We start from the raw sequence: 15,940 nt of genomic DNA, 5'->3' as shown, positions 1-15,940 counted from the left end.
GCAGCCAATCAGCTGTACAGTGCAGTAAATGCACAGAGCATGGAGGGGTACAAAGTTTGCTCCATACTTTGTGTAGTTGTCAGAAGCTGTAACACCTGTATCCGGCAGATACATTTTCAGTACATTTATGCAGGAAAATTAAATACAGAGAATTATTTGCACAACATTTTAGCGTGTATGGATATCTGCATCGGTCCTGTATTCAGGAATTATCTGTGGAAGGGCAGCACTGGATGCTATGCATGTCATAAATCTTTTCTGTTTGTAGTCTCTTCTGCTTACAATAGGAAGGGAGAAGTAAAACAGGGCTGCTTCTACCATTATTTTGGAGGTGCTACAACAAAGCATCAAATGACCAGCCTTTTGAAGCAAGGGGGGGGGGGGCGTACATCCTCCCTCCACCTGCTCCATATTTTAAAATAATCAATTGCATTCATCTATTTATGGTGATGTATTTATGGTGTTTGCATTGTTCTGTATTTCTGGTTTGGCATTTGGTACTGTATTTATGTTTTGAGCTTGGATCTGGTGCTTTATATACTGAGCTCAGTGTTAATGGTGAGTTTATTTACTAAGCTTGGTTCTGGTGCTGCAACTATGAACTGATTTATTATAATTCAGGAGGTGGCACTATATTTTAATTGAGGGACCTATACATGTTTAAATTAAAAGGAGGTAACTATATATTTTAAAATTAATTAGGGAAGCACTGTATATATTAAGGGACTGTGTCTGCATATACTATTATTCATCCAGAATCACTGTATTACACTTAATATGGAGGCCACCATTTATGTTATAATGAATTTTGGGGGCCATTGCATATATTTCTTTTTTGAGATCTCCACTGTTGAATACATATTCTTAAAATTGTCCTGCTAAAGAGCAATAGTTATTCAAATGTCTTATTCACAACAAACATCACTCACTTATAAAGATAAGCGGATCGAAACTAGCCATGGCATATAGCTAGGGGTGTTAACTTGCCGGATTGGCTGTTTGGCAGAGGAAATGAAAATGAATAATGATGTAACTGTAAATTGCTTAAAGGAAATCTATCACCATGATTTACCTACCAGAAATAACTGCCTTGTCTTGTCTGGCAATGTCAACACATTCCACTCATACCTTTGTATTGTCCAGTTGTTCCTGCTATGCCAATACTCTATTAACACCCCCCAATGCACTTTAGCTTCATTTATATTATTCTTAAAGGAATAAAGCCGATGCCGGACCATATTTTTACTAGTTGCAGAAACCGATGTATTACGGGAAAAACTGTTTTATTCGTTATATTCAAACCCCCCTTTGGCGCACCACAATATCGCTGTGCGCCATATTGTCTGAAATACTCAGACCAGCCCTTCTGGCACCAACAACCATGCCACGTTCAAAGGCACTCAAATCACCTTTCTTCCCCATACTGATGCTCGGTTTGAACTGCAGGAGATTGTCTTGACCATGTCTACATGCCTAAATGCACTGATTGCCGCCATGTGATTGGCTGATTAGAAATTAAGCATTAACGAGCAGTTGGAAAGGTGTACCTAATAAAGTGGCCGGTGAGTGTATATGTGATGTATATATGCTGTATGTATATATGGTGTATTGTGTGTATAGACTGTATTTGTGTTTATATGCTGTACGTCTTTATATGGTACTGTATGTTTGTGTATATGTGATGTTCACATGCTCTATATGTGTGTGTGTATGATTATATAAATGTGTGTTAGAGTGTATAAATGTTGTTTATGAGTAAAGAACTGTATATTTATGTATGTAGGTATATGAATGTGTGTATATATAAGTGTAATATGTATATTTTTAAGTGGTAAGTGGGTCCCATTCAGAAGTCTGGTAACTCTCAAAGTTACACCCCTGAGTTAAATAAAAGGTTAAGGATACATAGAAAGTTAAGAAAAAAGTTAAAAAATTCCCTACAATATGCCATATATACAGTAACTGTTTATGTAACATTTACTATATGGAATCTGCAAATATTAACACTTGTTTTAATAAAAATGATGTTCAATTGTGAATATTTCTTTTATGTCCTATATAGATATATAACATTCAATAATTCTACAGTTTGAATGTATTTGAACTCCCTTGCTTCTCTTAATTTCATTACTACTGGAAATTTTGGTAACAATGTTGTCATGACTCGCAAATTGTACTGATGAGATCAGGTTTCAGGCTTCTTGCTGGGAAACCACACCCAGAGCTGCCTGTGATTGACAGCTGCATTTCTGATCCTGGGAAAGCTGGGTGTGCCTCTGAACTCGTTTTGCCTGCAGCTGCGGTTTGAGTGATTGGACGGCTGAGCCAGTCAGAGCTGGAGGCAGTGTCCATTACTGCCTTATATTCTGCTCAGCCCCTTCATTTGGTGCTGGTTATTGCAGTCTTTCTGTGTATCTGGTGTTCTTGCTATTGTGTTTCTGGCTATTCTGTGTACTGACTTCTGCTTTGCCTACTGACCATTCTTATTGCTTTACGAATCTGTACCTTTGCCGCCATCTTGGTTTTGACCCGGTTTGTTTGACTTCGCTTGTCTGTCTGAATTTGTTGTTTGTCCCTCAGTATCGTTTATCTCCTAGTGTTTACCCCACCTTCCTGTTTCAGTCTAGTGTCAGTTTCTGTTTCCAGTGTGAACACTGACCTATATCAGTATTCCGGTTACCTGTCCGCTCCACCATCCAGCAGCTGCCAGACAAAGTAGGTTTTCCCTGTCATCTTGTAGGGTCACTCAGGGACCATCAGTTAGGTTCCTGATAGTGGGTTCGCCCTTACCAGGGCGGTTTATCTGCTTTAGGCAGGGCCTTAGTCCGCAGGGACGTCGCAGGGTGAGTTCGCCACCACCTACCTAGTCTGACAGCTAGCGCCAAGCCTGGTTGTGGTTGCGTGGTTGCTGGACAGGTGCTGACAAATGTGCTCTGTTTTGATCTACCTCTTATTCTACATTTTTGCAGATAGATATATTAAATGATTAGGTACAATAAATATAATAAAGCAAATAATATCTTACTCTAACATAAATTCATATTTTTGTTAGGACCATTTGAAGATGCATTAAAACTCCATGAATCCGGTCTATCGGGATCTCAAAAAATGGAAGATCAGTGGCCAAGTCCACCAACTAGGAGAGCTCCAGTTGCCCCCACGGAAGAACAGCTGAAAGGAGAACCATGGTACCAGGGTAAAATGAGCAGGAGGGAAGCAGAGAAGCTTCTTCAGAGAGATGGTGACTTCTTGGTTAGAGACAGTATTACTAATCCAGGCCAGTATGTTCTGACTGGCATGCACAGAGGACAACCCAAACATCTACTATTAGTGGACCCAGAAGGGGTGGTAAGAAACATTGTATTTTTATGACCCCTATAGCTCCTGGGCCTGATTGAAACTGCTGCCCATGTGTTCTTTATAGCTAGAATCTATATATAATAATAATAATAATAATAATCTTTACTTATTAGGCGCTATCACAGGGGTCAGGAACTTTTTGGGCTGAGAGAGTCACGAACACCACATATTTTGAATGTGATTCTGTGAGAGCCATACAATATGCACATGCCCTCCAGCAGATAGGTAGCCACGGCACATGTCCCCCAGTAGATAGGTAACCACAGCACATGTCCCCCAGTAGATAGGTAGCCACAGCACATGGTCCCCAGTTGATAGGTAGCAGAGGTACATGGTCCCCAGTAAATGGGTAGCCACAGCACATGCCCCTCAGTAGATAGGTAGCCCCATAACATACCCCCAGTAGATAGGTGGCCCCAGCACATGCCCCCCAGTAAATAGGTAGCCCCAGCACATGCCCCCAGTAGATAGGTAGTCCCAGTAAGTGCCCCCAGTAGACAGGTAGCCACATCACATGGCACCCAGTAACTAGGTAACCCCAGCACATGCCCCCCCAGTACATAGCTAGCCCCAATACATGCCCCCAGTAGATAGGTAGCCCAAGCACATGCCCCCCAGTACATATGTAGCCCCAGCACATGCACCCAAATAGACAGCTAGCCCCAGCACATGCCCCCAAGTAGATAGGTAGCCACAGTACATGCCCCCTAGCATATTAGTAATCACGGCACATGCCCCCCAAGTAGTTAGGTAGCACCATCACATGCCTGCTAGTAAATAGGTAGCCACAGCACATGCCTCCCAGTAGATAGGTAGCCACAGCATTTGCCCTCCAGGAGAAAGGTAGTCATTTGTCCAGTAGATAGTTAGCCCCAGCGCATGCCCCCAGTAGAAAGGTAGCCCAGGCACATGTCCTCAGCAGATAGGTAGCCACAGCACATGACCCCCCCAATAGATAGGTAGTCACAGCACATGCTCCCCAGTAGATAGGCAGTCACAGCAAGAAAAAGGAAATACTCACCTACCTGCTCTCCCTTCAGCGGCTTCTCACCACTCCCCCGCTCTTCTCTATCACCCAGGTGCCATAGCCATTGTTGCTTAGGCAGTGGCGCCAGGGTCATAGAGAGGAGTGGATGCTGCTCTACTCTATGACATGGGTGCTGTCACCTAAGCAACGGTGCGGCAATGGCACCTTGGTCACACAGGCAGTGGTAACATTGTATCTAGGCTGGGAATAAAAACCACTTGATTTATTTCCACTATTTTGAAGTGCTGCCTATTTTCTATTTTTTCTATCTATCTATCTATCTATCTATCTATCTATCTATCTATCTATGCTTTGGAAATGGTAGGCAGCACTCCAGAATTCAGGTCAAATAAAGGTGATTTTTATTGGAACAAGTGGCGACGTTTCGGTGTGGTACACCTTTCTCAAGCCTTGATTTGACCTGAATTCTGGAGTGCTGCCTACCATTTCCAACGCATATACAAGTAAGGACCTGGCCAGGATCCTTGGGGGCTCTGCACCCCTCCTTTGAAGGAGTTTTCCACTGTGCGGACTTGAACTTTCCATGTGTATCTATCTATCTATCTATCTAAGTCCAAAAAATAGGCAGCACTCCAAGGTTGTAGTCAAAAACGTGAGGGTGAAGCTTTATTCCATGGCAACGTTTCGGTGGTTTAATCCACCTTTATCAAGCACCGAAACGTTGCCATGGAATAAAGCTTCACCCTCACGTTTTTGACTACAACCTTGGAGTGCTGCCTATTTTTTGGACTTATTTACAAAAGACCGTTTGCCACGGAACTTACGGCTTTGCACCACCTTACCATTTAAACCAGTAGTGCTGCTCCGAATTTTTCTTTTTTTCTATCTATCTATCTATCTATCTATCTATCTATCTATCTATCTATCTATCTATATCTTTCTCATATATGCTTTCTCATATAATGTTTGTTTCAGTTATGTGCAAAACTTGAAATCTGTTTACAACTAAAACTCTGTTCTAATTTTTTGGGAAAAAATGTCTAAAATGCCTGGTGTCACATTTATCAAGGATTTTAAAAAACCTTTAAGCCACTCGAAGAACTAAGAGGCATGGCTTTGTGGTAAAGGACATGGCTTATGTTGAGTTAATTGACCCAAGCAATGGGAGGCACGCAGTCTAAAAACCTTACTTTTTATTCTGCTTACTTGGATAATTCTGGTGCAGTTTTAAACCATCTTACTATACAACTGTTTTTTTTTTTTTTGCGCAGTGCAAGAATTTGTGATTAAAATAGTGAATATGCCAGAGGGGTGTGGCGGCCGGTGGAGGGGGCAGACATGGGACATTCCTGAGCTTGCCTGCATTCCTTTGAAAAACCAGTGGACTATGTTTTTGGTTTAATGTTTTTTAAGCAAAACTACACCAGATCGGACCTGGCGTATGCCATAAACCTTGCCTCTCCCACTGTGCTGGATATATCCAGAGACTCTGGTCTCCTGAATCCTGGCACCCAGCACCCAGTGGCAGTCCCCTCTGCCTCTAGGCATGAGCCTCATCATACCCTTTCATACCCATTTGTCGTGGAGGTGGGTTAAGAGGGAAAACAATCTATTCTATTTCAGGGCTTGTACACAAGAAAAATCTCCCCACTACAGGTACATGAGTGGGGCACTAAAGGAAGGATATTGAGGAACTGTACAAAATCACCTGGCAATATTGCATTAATATTGCCCATGGAATATTTACTGTAAAAAATGTTTTCCTTCTTTTATGGTTCTAACTATGGATGTTTCTTATGGTCAGGAGTATACTATACAAACGATACAGTAAATGGCTTCTGTTTTCCTTTAGGTTAGAACAAAAGATGTTCTGTTCGAGAGCATAAGTCATCTAATCTCCTATCATCTGCATAACCAACAGCCAATTGTGGCAGCAGAAAGTGAACTGCACTTACGTCAGGTGATACCACGAAGAGTAACATCTTAGGTAAGAGCACTGGTACCTGGAAATGGGTAAAGAAAGAGTGGATTGAAGCAGATAGGCCAGTTCAGGAATGTGAAGTAATCATTCTTATTGCTGTTTTTCAGGATGAGGGACAAAATGCCACATAAAAATGATAAAAGCACAAAAAGCTGCAAATGTAGATCTAAATGCAGTCTTAGATTTTGATAACTATTTTAATAAACTAGGGACACTTACTTGGCGATACATTATCCATGAAGCCTTGAATAAGGAATTTAAGAAGATTAGCACAGTCACAGTACCTGGGTCTATGTTTAAAGAGAACCTACCACCACGAATCTACCTATAAAGGTAGATCGGGTGGTAGGTGGATGTAAGGGACGTGAGGATAGCTCTTTTTAGAGCTAATCCTCACGTCCCCGCTAACTTTAGGTACACTTTATTCCCCTAATATGTAGATTTCATTATGCGGCTACTGGGGCGTGGAGTAGCCGGCACGAGGCTACACAGTGCGGCTACTCCACGCCCCAGTAGCCACATTACTCCTCCCACCCGGTTGCTTGCGGCGCGCAGCTGGGACTGCGGCCTCGGAGCTGGGACTGCTCAGCCGTCGGCCGGCGTTCTGCGCATGCGCAGAACGCCATCATGACGGACGAGGGCGCGCAGCTACGAGGAGCTGCGCGCCGCACGCAACCGGGTAGGAGGAGTAATGTGGCTACTGGGGCGTGAAGTAGCCGCGCTGTGTAGCCTCGTGCCGGCTACTCCACGCCCCAGTAGCCGCATAACGAAATCTACATATTAGGGGAATAAAGTGTACCTAAAGTTAGCGGGGACGTGAGGATTAGCTCTAAAAAGAGCTATCCTCACGTCCCTTACATCCACCTACCACCCGATCTACCTTTATAGGTAGATTCGTGGTGGTAGGTTCCCTTTAAGTGTCCCTAGTCATGATGGATTTTCATGGTAGATTTCCTATAAAGTTAGCAAAAAAATGCAAAAAACCATAAAAAATGCTGTATGTAATGCCCCTTTTGCTTTGTCCACATACTTGCAGTAGAAACACATCTGCAGACTTTCCAGTCACTAATCCTTGTGTAGACTTTCTACACTTGTGCAAAGTATCAATTTATGTTGCAGGATTTGTAACATTTGCAACCAACCTGCAGCATATCAGCTGAAAAACTCAAACTCGGCTTATACTCGAGTCAAAACCAACTCAATAATCAATAACTCAATAATAAATAACTCAAAACTCACCTTTCCGGCGGGCACCGATCCCCCGTCCCATCGGGCAAGCGCTCCCTCGTCCTGTCGGGCACCGCTCCCCCGTCCCCCGTTGTTGAGATAGTTGATTAAAAAAATAAATAAATCTAAACTCACCTTTCCGGCGGCCCCCTCAGGTCTTCTGCGCGATCCGCCCGGCAGCAGCAGCGGCGACAGCTCCGTGCGACGTCACATGGTATTGTGTGTGCCGGCAGCCGGCTCACACGCTTGATGTTTGGTGATTTCAGAGCTGTGCGTCTCACGGAGCTGCCGCCGCTGCTGCTGCCGGGCCGATCGCGCAGAAGATCCGGGGCCACCGGAAAGGTTCGCTTAGATTTATTTATTTTTTTAATCAACTATCTCTATCACGGGGGACGGGGGAGCGGCTATTTACTGGGGCAGAGGCTGCCGGCTATCTACTGGGGAAGGGGCCGCTGGCAGGCTGTATACTGGGGAAGGGGGCTGGCAGGCTGTATACCGGGGCTAGCAGGCTGTATACTGGAGGCAGGGGGCTGGCAGGCTGTATACTGGGGCAGGGGGCTGGCAGGCTGTATACTGGGGGCAGGGGGCTGGCAGGCTGTATACTGGGGCAGGGGGCTGGCAGGCTGTTTACTGGGGCAGGGGACTGGCAGGCTGTATACTGGGGCAGGGGGCTGGCAGGCTGTATACTGGGGCAGGGGGCTGGCAGGCTGTATACTGGGGCAGGGGGCTGGCAGGCTGTATACTGGGGCAGGGGGCTGGCAGGCTGTATACTGGGGCAGGGGGCTGGCAGGCTATATACTGGGGCAGGGGGCTGGCAGGCTGTATACTGGGGCAGGAGGCTGGCAGGCTAAATACTGGGGGGGTTGTGACCAATGCATTTTCCACCCTCGGCTTATACTCGAGTCAATAGGTTTTCCCAGTTTTTTTGTGCTAAAATTAGGGGCCTTGGCTTATACTCGGGTCGGTTTATACTCGAGTATATACAGTATTTCTCCGAAAAAAGAAAAGTTTTCTTTTTTTAAATAGGAAATACACATTTAGAAGAGAGATGCTTTTTATTGTAGGTGCATAGTGTTGGTTATAGGAGATTTAAATGTGATAAACTCTAACTATGTTCTTAAGCACTTGATAACCTCTTGTGTGCTGTATGTTATTCAGGCTCACCCCTTGCGTGGAGATGAACAATAATCAAAAGGGGTGAACAGAGGAGCTGCCCCTGAAACAGGTTGCAAAGGTGAAAACCACTATAAGAAACATCAATAAGTGACCAACAGAGGACCCTTCTGCCAGAGACTACATCTTGCATTTGTGTATAGCTGTACTATTGTACCTTTCCCCACCAGAGGGAGTAGCTGAGCTCACTGACAGTGAAGAAGAGGACCACTCATAACCACAACAATAACAAATATCCAGCCACTGGTGCAAGACATGATGTACGCCTAAGGATGAGCGGCAACGATTACTATATATACACGTATGCATTAACAACCTGAACTATATTTACACCAAGCCAGTGTATTTCTAACCGTCTGTCTGACCTTCCTGCTGCAGAATCTGGTGTATTTAGGAAATAGTAATATCTTCTAAGCATGGCTAACTTGCGGAGGAGCATTACATGTTGGGAAATATGTCTAATACCTTTTATGACCTTGTGGTGCTTGGATGTATGTATTGCCTCACCAAACATCGTCCATGCTTCTTTTCTGAAAAACAAGTGTTAATCTGTTTATCTCATACCTCGAGCAATCTTCATGGTCAGTACAGAAATGGTTGTTGTCTTACACAGTTAATATGATTTCATAGGTTTTACACACTTGAAATCTTAGAATATGTCAAGAAGGAACACATTTGTTCCACTCACCTGCAAAAGCCAGTACCCTACGGCCATCTTCATGATAATTATGGAGAACTGAATTGCAGCAGGAGGTGCAGAGACTGCAATATTTACTTTGGCTACTGATGGCTTCATCCTATGCAATGAATGTTATAATTTGCTAGTGATAGAATTTTGCTCCTTATCGTTACCGCTGGGAGATCTGACAATCAGCAAATATGGTGTGGGTGACATGGTGTGCTCCTAGTAGCACTCTAAGGCTTGTATATGCCCACTCACTGTGGTTGGATATAGTAGTGATTGAGCCGGAGATACAACAGGCCAATAAAGAAATACATCAGAGCAAGTGTCTAACTAAATCTCCATCCATTGCTTCCAAGTTATAATCTATACTTTTCTGGTGGGGATTTATATAATAATAATTCCTTTATTTATATAGCGCACACAGATTACGCAGCGCTGCATGAAGCATGTCAAATCGGTCCCTGTCCCCATGGGGCTCACAATCTAAACAACCTAACAGTATGTTTTGGAGTGTGGGAGGAAACCCATGCAAACACGGAGAGAACATACAAACACATTGCAGATGTTGACCTGGGTGGGATTCAAACCCAGGCCCCAGTGCTGCAAGGCAGAAGTGCTGCTCACTCAGCCAACGTGCCGCCATGTGCATGGCATGTGTTGGGTTTTCTGCACTGGGGATGTGCTAAAAGAAATCTACCTTATCTATATTTTATTCATGCACACAAGTGCTTTTGAATGAATTGGAAAAACAGGATTTTTTTTCCCTCATAATTCAATTCAAAAAGACATATATTATAAACACTCATTACAAACAGAGTGAACTTTTACAAGTGTTTATTTATGCTATGGCCTACATCCAAGGAAAACCCTAAATTAATTGTGGGAGTTTTTTTGCCTTCTCTGCCAGAAAACTGGTACATTTATAATCCCCTCCCGACAGTTATGGGTGGGCAGAGGACAGGAAGGAGTGTGAACCGGCCAAGACTAATGCAAAAAGATTCCTTCAGTTCAGATCTGATCTACAGGTCAGAATTGGCAATTTGTGCCCATATTATGGGGAATACTGCGGACTTGACAGCAGTCATTGACAAACTCCACAAGGAAGGTAAGCCATAAAAGGTTGTTGTTAAAGAAACTGGCTGTTAACAGAGTGCTGTAAAAAGAAAAATTGTGGTAGAAATAGGTGCACAATCAACTAGGATAACCGCAGCCTTGTTTGTTAAGAAAAGACCGTTCAAAAATTAGGGGGAGATTCACAAGTAGTGGACTTCAGATGGAGTCAATACTTCAAGAGTCAACATACATATCCAGGACCTGAGTTATAAGTCTCACATTCCATGAAGTGTCTTACCTGGGCCAAGGAAAAAAGGAACTGGACTGTTGCTCAGTGGTCCAAGGTGTTTTCAGATGAAAGTAAATTTAGCATTTAATTTGGAAATCAAGATCCCAGAGTCTGGAGGAAGAGTGGAGAGGCACACAATCAAAGCTGCTTGAGGTCTAGTGTGAAGTTTTGCAATCAGTGATGTGGAGCCATGTGATCTGCTAGTGTATACCCACTGTGTTGTATCAAGACCAATGTCAGCGCAGCCATGTACCAGGAAATTTTAGAGCACTTTACTATTCCCGCTGCTCACAAGCTTTAAAGAAATGGAATGTCTATACTGTCAAAGGTACCAATATCTAGTATCACTGTGTTTGATTGGCTAGCGAACCCGCCTGGCTTAATAGAGTATTGTCAAGATAGGGATACCAGACCCAACAATGCAAATGAGCTGAAGGCTGCTATCACAACCTGGGCATCCATAAGAGGTTTGTAGTGCCATAAGCTGATTGCCTCCATGCCACGCCATATTGATGCAGTCATTCATGCAAAAGGAACCCTGACCAAGTATTGAGTGCATTTAATCTACATACTTTTCATTTGGCCAGCATTTCTGTGTTCAAAAAATGTTATATGGTTGGTCTTCTATAATATTCTAATATTCTGAGATAATGGGGCACATTTACTAAAGGTTCGAACGCCGCATTTTTGTCGGGTTTTGCATTTTTTTTCCGTTTTGCCCTAAATTACCCCGGGTTTTTAGTGCACACGATCGGATTGTGTCGCATCGGCGCCGGCTTGCATGCGACACAAATCGGGGTCCGTGGACGTCGGACAACCTGACTGATTAGGACAAACGACGGAATTTAAACAGCAAATTGTGTCGCAAGATCAGCACTCACATGCACCGGGAAGAAGAAGGTGAACTCAGCGGGGGAAGCGACAGATGCAGGAAATTGGACGCACGATCTTAGTGAATCGCGGCAGACCCAAATCCTCGTCGGACAACGCATGATGGGGATCGCGACGGGACGGGTAAGTAAATGTGCCCCAATGATTTTTGCTTTTCCTTGGCTGTAAGGCATAATCATCAATGTTAACATAAATATAAACATGAAAAAGTTCTCTCTGTTTGTAATAACTCTATACAATATTCACTTTCACTTATATTTCCCTTTTTGATTTGATTTACTTTTCGCTGATATTCTAATTAATTAAGAAGCACTTGTATATTTAAGGTCAGATTGGCCCACCGGTGTACTGGTGAAACCACTGGTGAACGCAAACACATGTTACCCCTGCCAATAGCTGACTCTGTTCTACTGTCTGCTGTCCTGGGACTAAAACACCATATGCACCCTCTGCATATGGATTTGTATGAGGTGATGGTGCTGAACTTTGTGCCTTTAACTCTCTGCATCATCACTGTTGACCCACTGCAGCTGTATGCAGCAGATGTGATCATCATGTCTTCCAGCATCACTGCTTGCAACAGCAGCAGAGGCAGAAGATGAGAACTGCAGGAGGAAAGGGAAAAGAGGTGAGTATCTGCTGTTTAATTACATAGTTTGGGATGGGTTTGTGTTCAGGGGGCCCACAACATGAGGGTGACAGTCACAATATGAGTGGGAGCTAAGAGGGTGACAATATGTGGGGTAGCTGAGAAGGTCACTCTGAGAGGGGTGATGAGGCTAGATGATCAAGGCCACAATATGAGGGGCCACAATATGAGTGGGAGATAATGAGGCCACAATATGAGGGGTAAATGAGAGGCCACAATATAAGGTGTAACAATATGAGGGGGAGGTGATGTGGCCACAATATGAGGATATGTTCAAGGCCACAATATGAGGGATAGATGGGTGGGCCACAATGTGAGCATATGATCAAGGCCACAATATGAGGGATAGATGATGTGGGCCACAATTTGAGTGGTAGATGAGGGGGTCACAATATGAGTGGAGAATCAATTAGGTCTAGACACATACATGTTCAGGTAAGTGATGCTCCATATGTGCTATAAAAGCATTTTGCAATTCGAACAAAAGCAATGGAAAACTCTGACTAAGCACCAACACACCCATTTAGGTGCACAGTTTTCTAAAGTGTAGGACAAACTGCAACCACAACATAAAAGTGGCGCAAACACTTCACAAATACATGTGCAAGCTCAAAAGACACTTTTTTAGTGCAAACTTATACAAAAAACTGTCACAGACACAATATTATATCTAGGCATTAATGCAGCCACTGGTAGATTACCTTTGATTCAATTTATATCTTGAATTTTCGGGCTAGAGAATACTTATTTGTCTCTATAGTTGTCATGTGTATATATAGTTAATACACAACACATTTCTAGATAACAGTGAACCCGCTGCTTTGCATTGGCTATACAATACATAAGTCAATAATAGCCAACTCATGTTAAAATTTGGGACTAAGTCAAACAGAGCGAGAAGCACAGTAGTATGATAAGTAATGGAAAAGAACAGCAAGCCTTAGCTTTAGCTATGAATGGCAGATTAAGGTTGTTAATAGTCTGGAGTAATTAGGTAGGAAGAATTAAAAGGCAAGACTTATGAGGTGAACAGGAGAGAGCAACATCAGAGCTGAGAAAAGACACATAGAACATAAAAACAAGACTCAGAAGAAAGTTCAAAGCACAGAGGTGCAACAAAAGGATGAAAGAAGCATGAGCAACACAATGGGTCACATTTATTTACCCGGTCCTGCGCAATCCTCGCTGTGCCGTGATTCACAGAGATTGTGCGCCCTATTTCATGCATCTGTTGCTTCCCTGCTCAGGTCCGCCGAAGTTCACCTTCTTCTTCCCGGTGTATGTAAGTGCATGTCTTGCGGCAGAATTTTAAAGTTTAATCCCGCACTCAGTCCGAATCCGTCGGATCGTCCGACTGCCTGCCCCCCGATTTTAGCCTCATGAAAGTCTGCACCAAATCCAATCGCGTGCGACACAATCCCCTTCAAAATAGCTGTCACAGCGGTGCAAATCCCGAAAATTTCTGAGTATGTTGAGATCTGTGTATGACTATATAAATGTATGGATGTGTATATGCTCTATATGGGTGTATTTTTTTACTTTTTAACCCTTTCTTAATATAATGACAACATCCATTATCCTACAATCCTGTGATACTGACCTTGTTGCTATAGCAAGTCTAGTTTAATAAGATGTCAGAAAGAAAAATCCTTTTCATAGTTCGTATGCATATAACAACTAATTGCTTCTGCATAAGCCTATATAACTGAGCTGCGTTACTGTGTGGTGGTTCCATATCAACCATGCTATCTTTTTAAGGGGGCTTGGCCGTGATGAACATGTAATGCAAATCAGAGATAAGGTGGCATGTAGGCGAACAGAGAAGGCAGCCTCTACTCTGATGACTACGGTAACTACTGCTGCTCCAAAGCTGAGGCAGGAATTCCCTTAGGACAAAACAGATAGAGCTACAATTATACTGCATAATACGGCACAATCACATTAATATAGCTATCTCTGTGTCACAGCGCATTAAGTGACGTGGCCACACAACATTATGTCCTACACAAATAAGCTGACGTATTCATTTTACATAGTATTTAACAAGGCAGAACAATGCTCATGTCTTAATTTCATGCCAAAGTAAATATAGTAACACTGCTATCTATATGTTGTAATTTAACACAATGTACAGTGGTAAAAAAGTACATGCAGCAAATTTCCATGACTAACGTAATATACTATAACAATGACCAAAGCCTAGGCTGATGTTAAGTGAATCAATGATTTTGTGTTAGGGACATTGCATTTGTCAATCTATCTATCTTAATATCTATCTATCTATCTATCTATTTATGAATCAGTGTTTGAAAGAGTGTAGAATAATTTGTGTTTTTAAACACAATGGAGAGAACCCCACCACCTCAGCTCAGAACTGCCCTCTGTATATTAGAGGAAATAAGGACTGGCAGCTTCCTTTGGCAATAGAAGATGATCACCTCATTGGCAGGAGGCCAGTTACATACAGGTTGTGCAACTTGTCCAAACTGAGAATTCTCTTTAAGTAGATTTATTTCATGTTTTTAGTTACTTTTCAGGTAATATCTAGTTATTGTTCTGCCTAGGCCTTGCTCCTGAATGATGACACATTGGGGAAAAAAACACTGTGCATGTACAAGCTGTCAGCTCCCACGTGGATGCATGTCAATTGAAAGTCTCTCACACTGACTGACAGAGACAGTAGGTAACATCAGGGAACAAGACTTGGACTCTTGGACATGACAATGGGACATCTGACCTCTGTCGCTCTTAGACGTGACAGTTGAAGATCACATTTGCACTCTTGAACATGACAGTAGAAGACCAGACAGAAACCTGACAACTTCTCCATTCTCTCTAAGACTTGAATAGCCATGGGGCATAAAGAACTAAACTTATTACATGTATGGATCCACATCTAGGTGAGTTGTTGCATTTGCTGCTGTTCTTTTCTTTGGATTTTCTACTTGCCACTCGCTTTCTGTCTCTTAAATATGTTATTGACCTTTGGTATACTGCACCAAGACAATTATCCCGGTGGAACAAAATCCCAGTGTTTCTCATGTACTAAAGTTTACACCACAGATTTTAATGATTATCTGTTGGCTTTCTGGAAATCCTTGCCTCAGTAAATATACTGCATATACTCGAGTATAAGCCGACCTGAGTATAAGCCCTTATTTTAACACCAAAAACTGGGAAAACATATTGACTCGAGTATAAGCCAAGGGTGGGAAATGCATTAGTCCCAGCCCCCCCAGTATATAGCCCCCATGTAGTATACAGCCAGCCCAGCCTGCCCGCTGTAGTATACAGCCAGCCCAGCACCCTAGAGTATACAGCCAGCCTGCCCCCTGTAGTATACAGCCAGCCTGCCCCCTGTAGTATACAGCCAGCTCAGCCTGCCCCCATGTAGTATACAGCCAGCCCAGCCTGCCCCCTGTAGTATACAGCCAGCCCAGCCTGCCCCCTGTAGTATACAGCCAGCCCAGCCTGCCCCCTGTAGTATACAGCCAGCCCAGCCCCCTATAGTATACAGCCAGCCTGCCCCCTGTAGTATACAGCCAGCCTGCCCCCTGTAGTATACAGCCAGCTCAGCCTGCCCCCATGTAGTATACAGCCAGCCCAGCCTGCCCCCTGTAGTATACAGCCAGCCCAGCCTGCCC

General features: G+C 43.4%; 1 protein-coding gene across 1 annotated transcript in view; it reads left to right on the top strand.

Annotated features, from left to right (window-relative positions):
- SHC2 (SHC adaptor protein 2) overlaps window positions 1–9,424 on the top strand; it is a 38,714-nt gene extending 29,290 nt beyond the window's left edge. Inside the window, exons 11-13 of the mRNA XM_072110913.1 lie at window positions 3,053–3,348; window positions 6,201–6,335; window positions 8,715–9,424. Of these exons, the coding sequence (XP_071967014.1) occupies window positions 3,053–3,348; window positions 6,201–6,335 (431 nt within the window). The 3' untranslated portion in view covers window positions 8,715–9,424. The remainder of the gene's footprint in view (window positions 1–3,052; window positions 3,349–6,200; window positions 6,336–8,714) is intronic.
- Window positions 9,425–15,940: the final 6,516 nt, after the last annotated feature.

Source organism: Engystomops pustulosus, chromosome 1, assembly GCF_040894005.1.
Source record: "Engystomops pustulosus chromosome 1, aEngPut4.maternal, whole genome shotgun sequence".
In the NCBI taxonomy this organism is placed as follows: Eukaryota; Metazoa; Chordata; class Amphibia; order Anura; family Leptodactylidae; genus Engystomops; species Engystomops pustulosus.
Note: the sequence above shows the minus strand (reverse complement) of the source record. Positions and strands in the feature narration are given on the sequence as shown.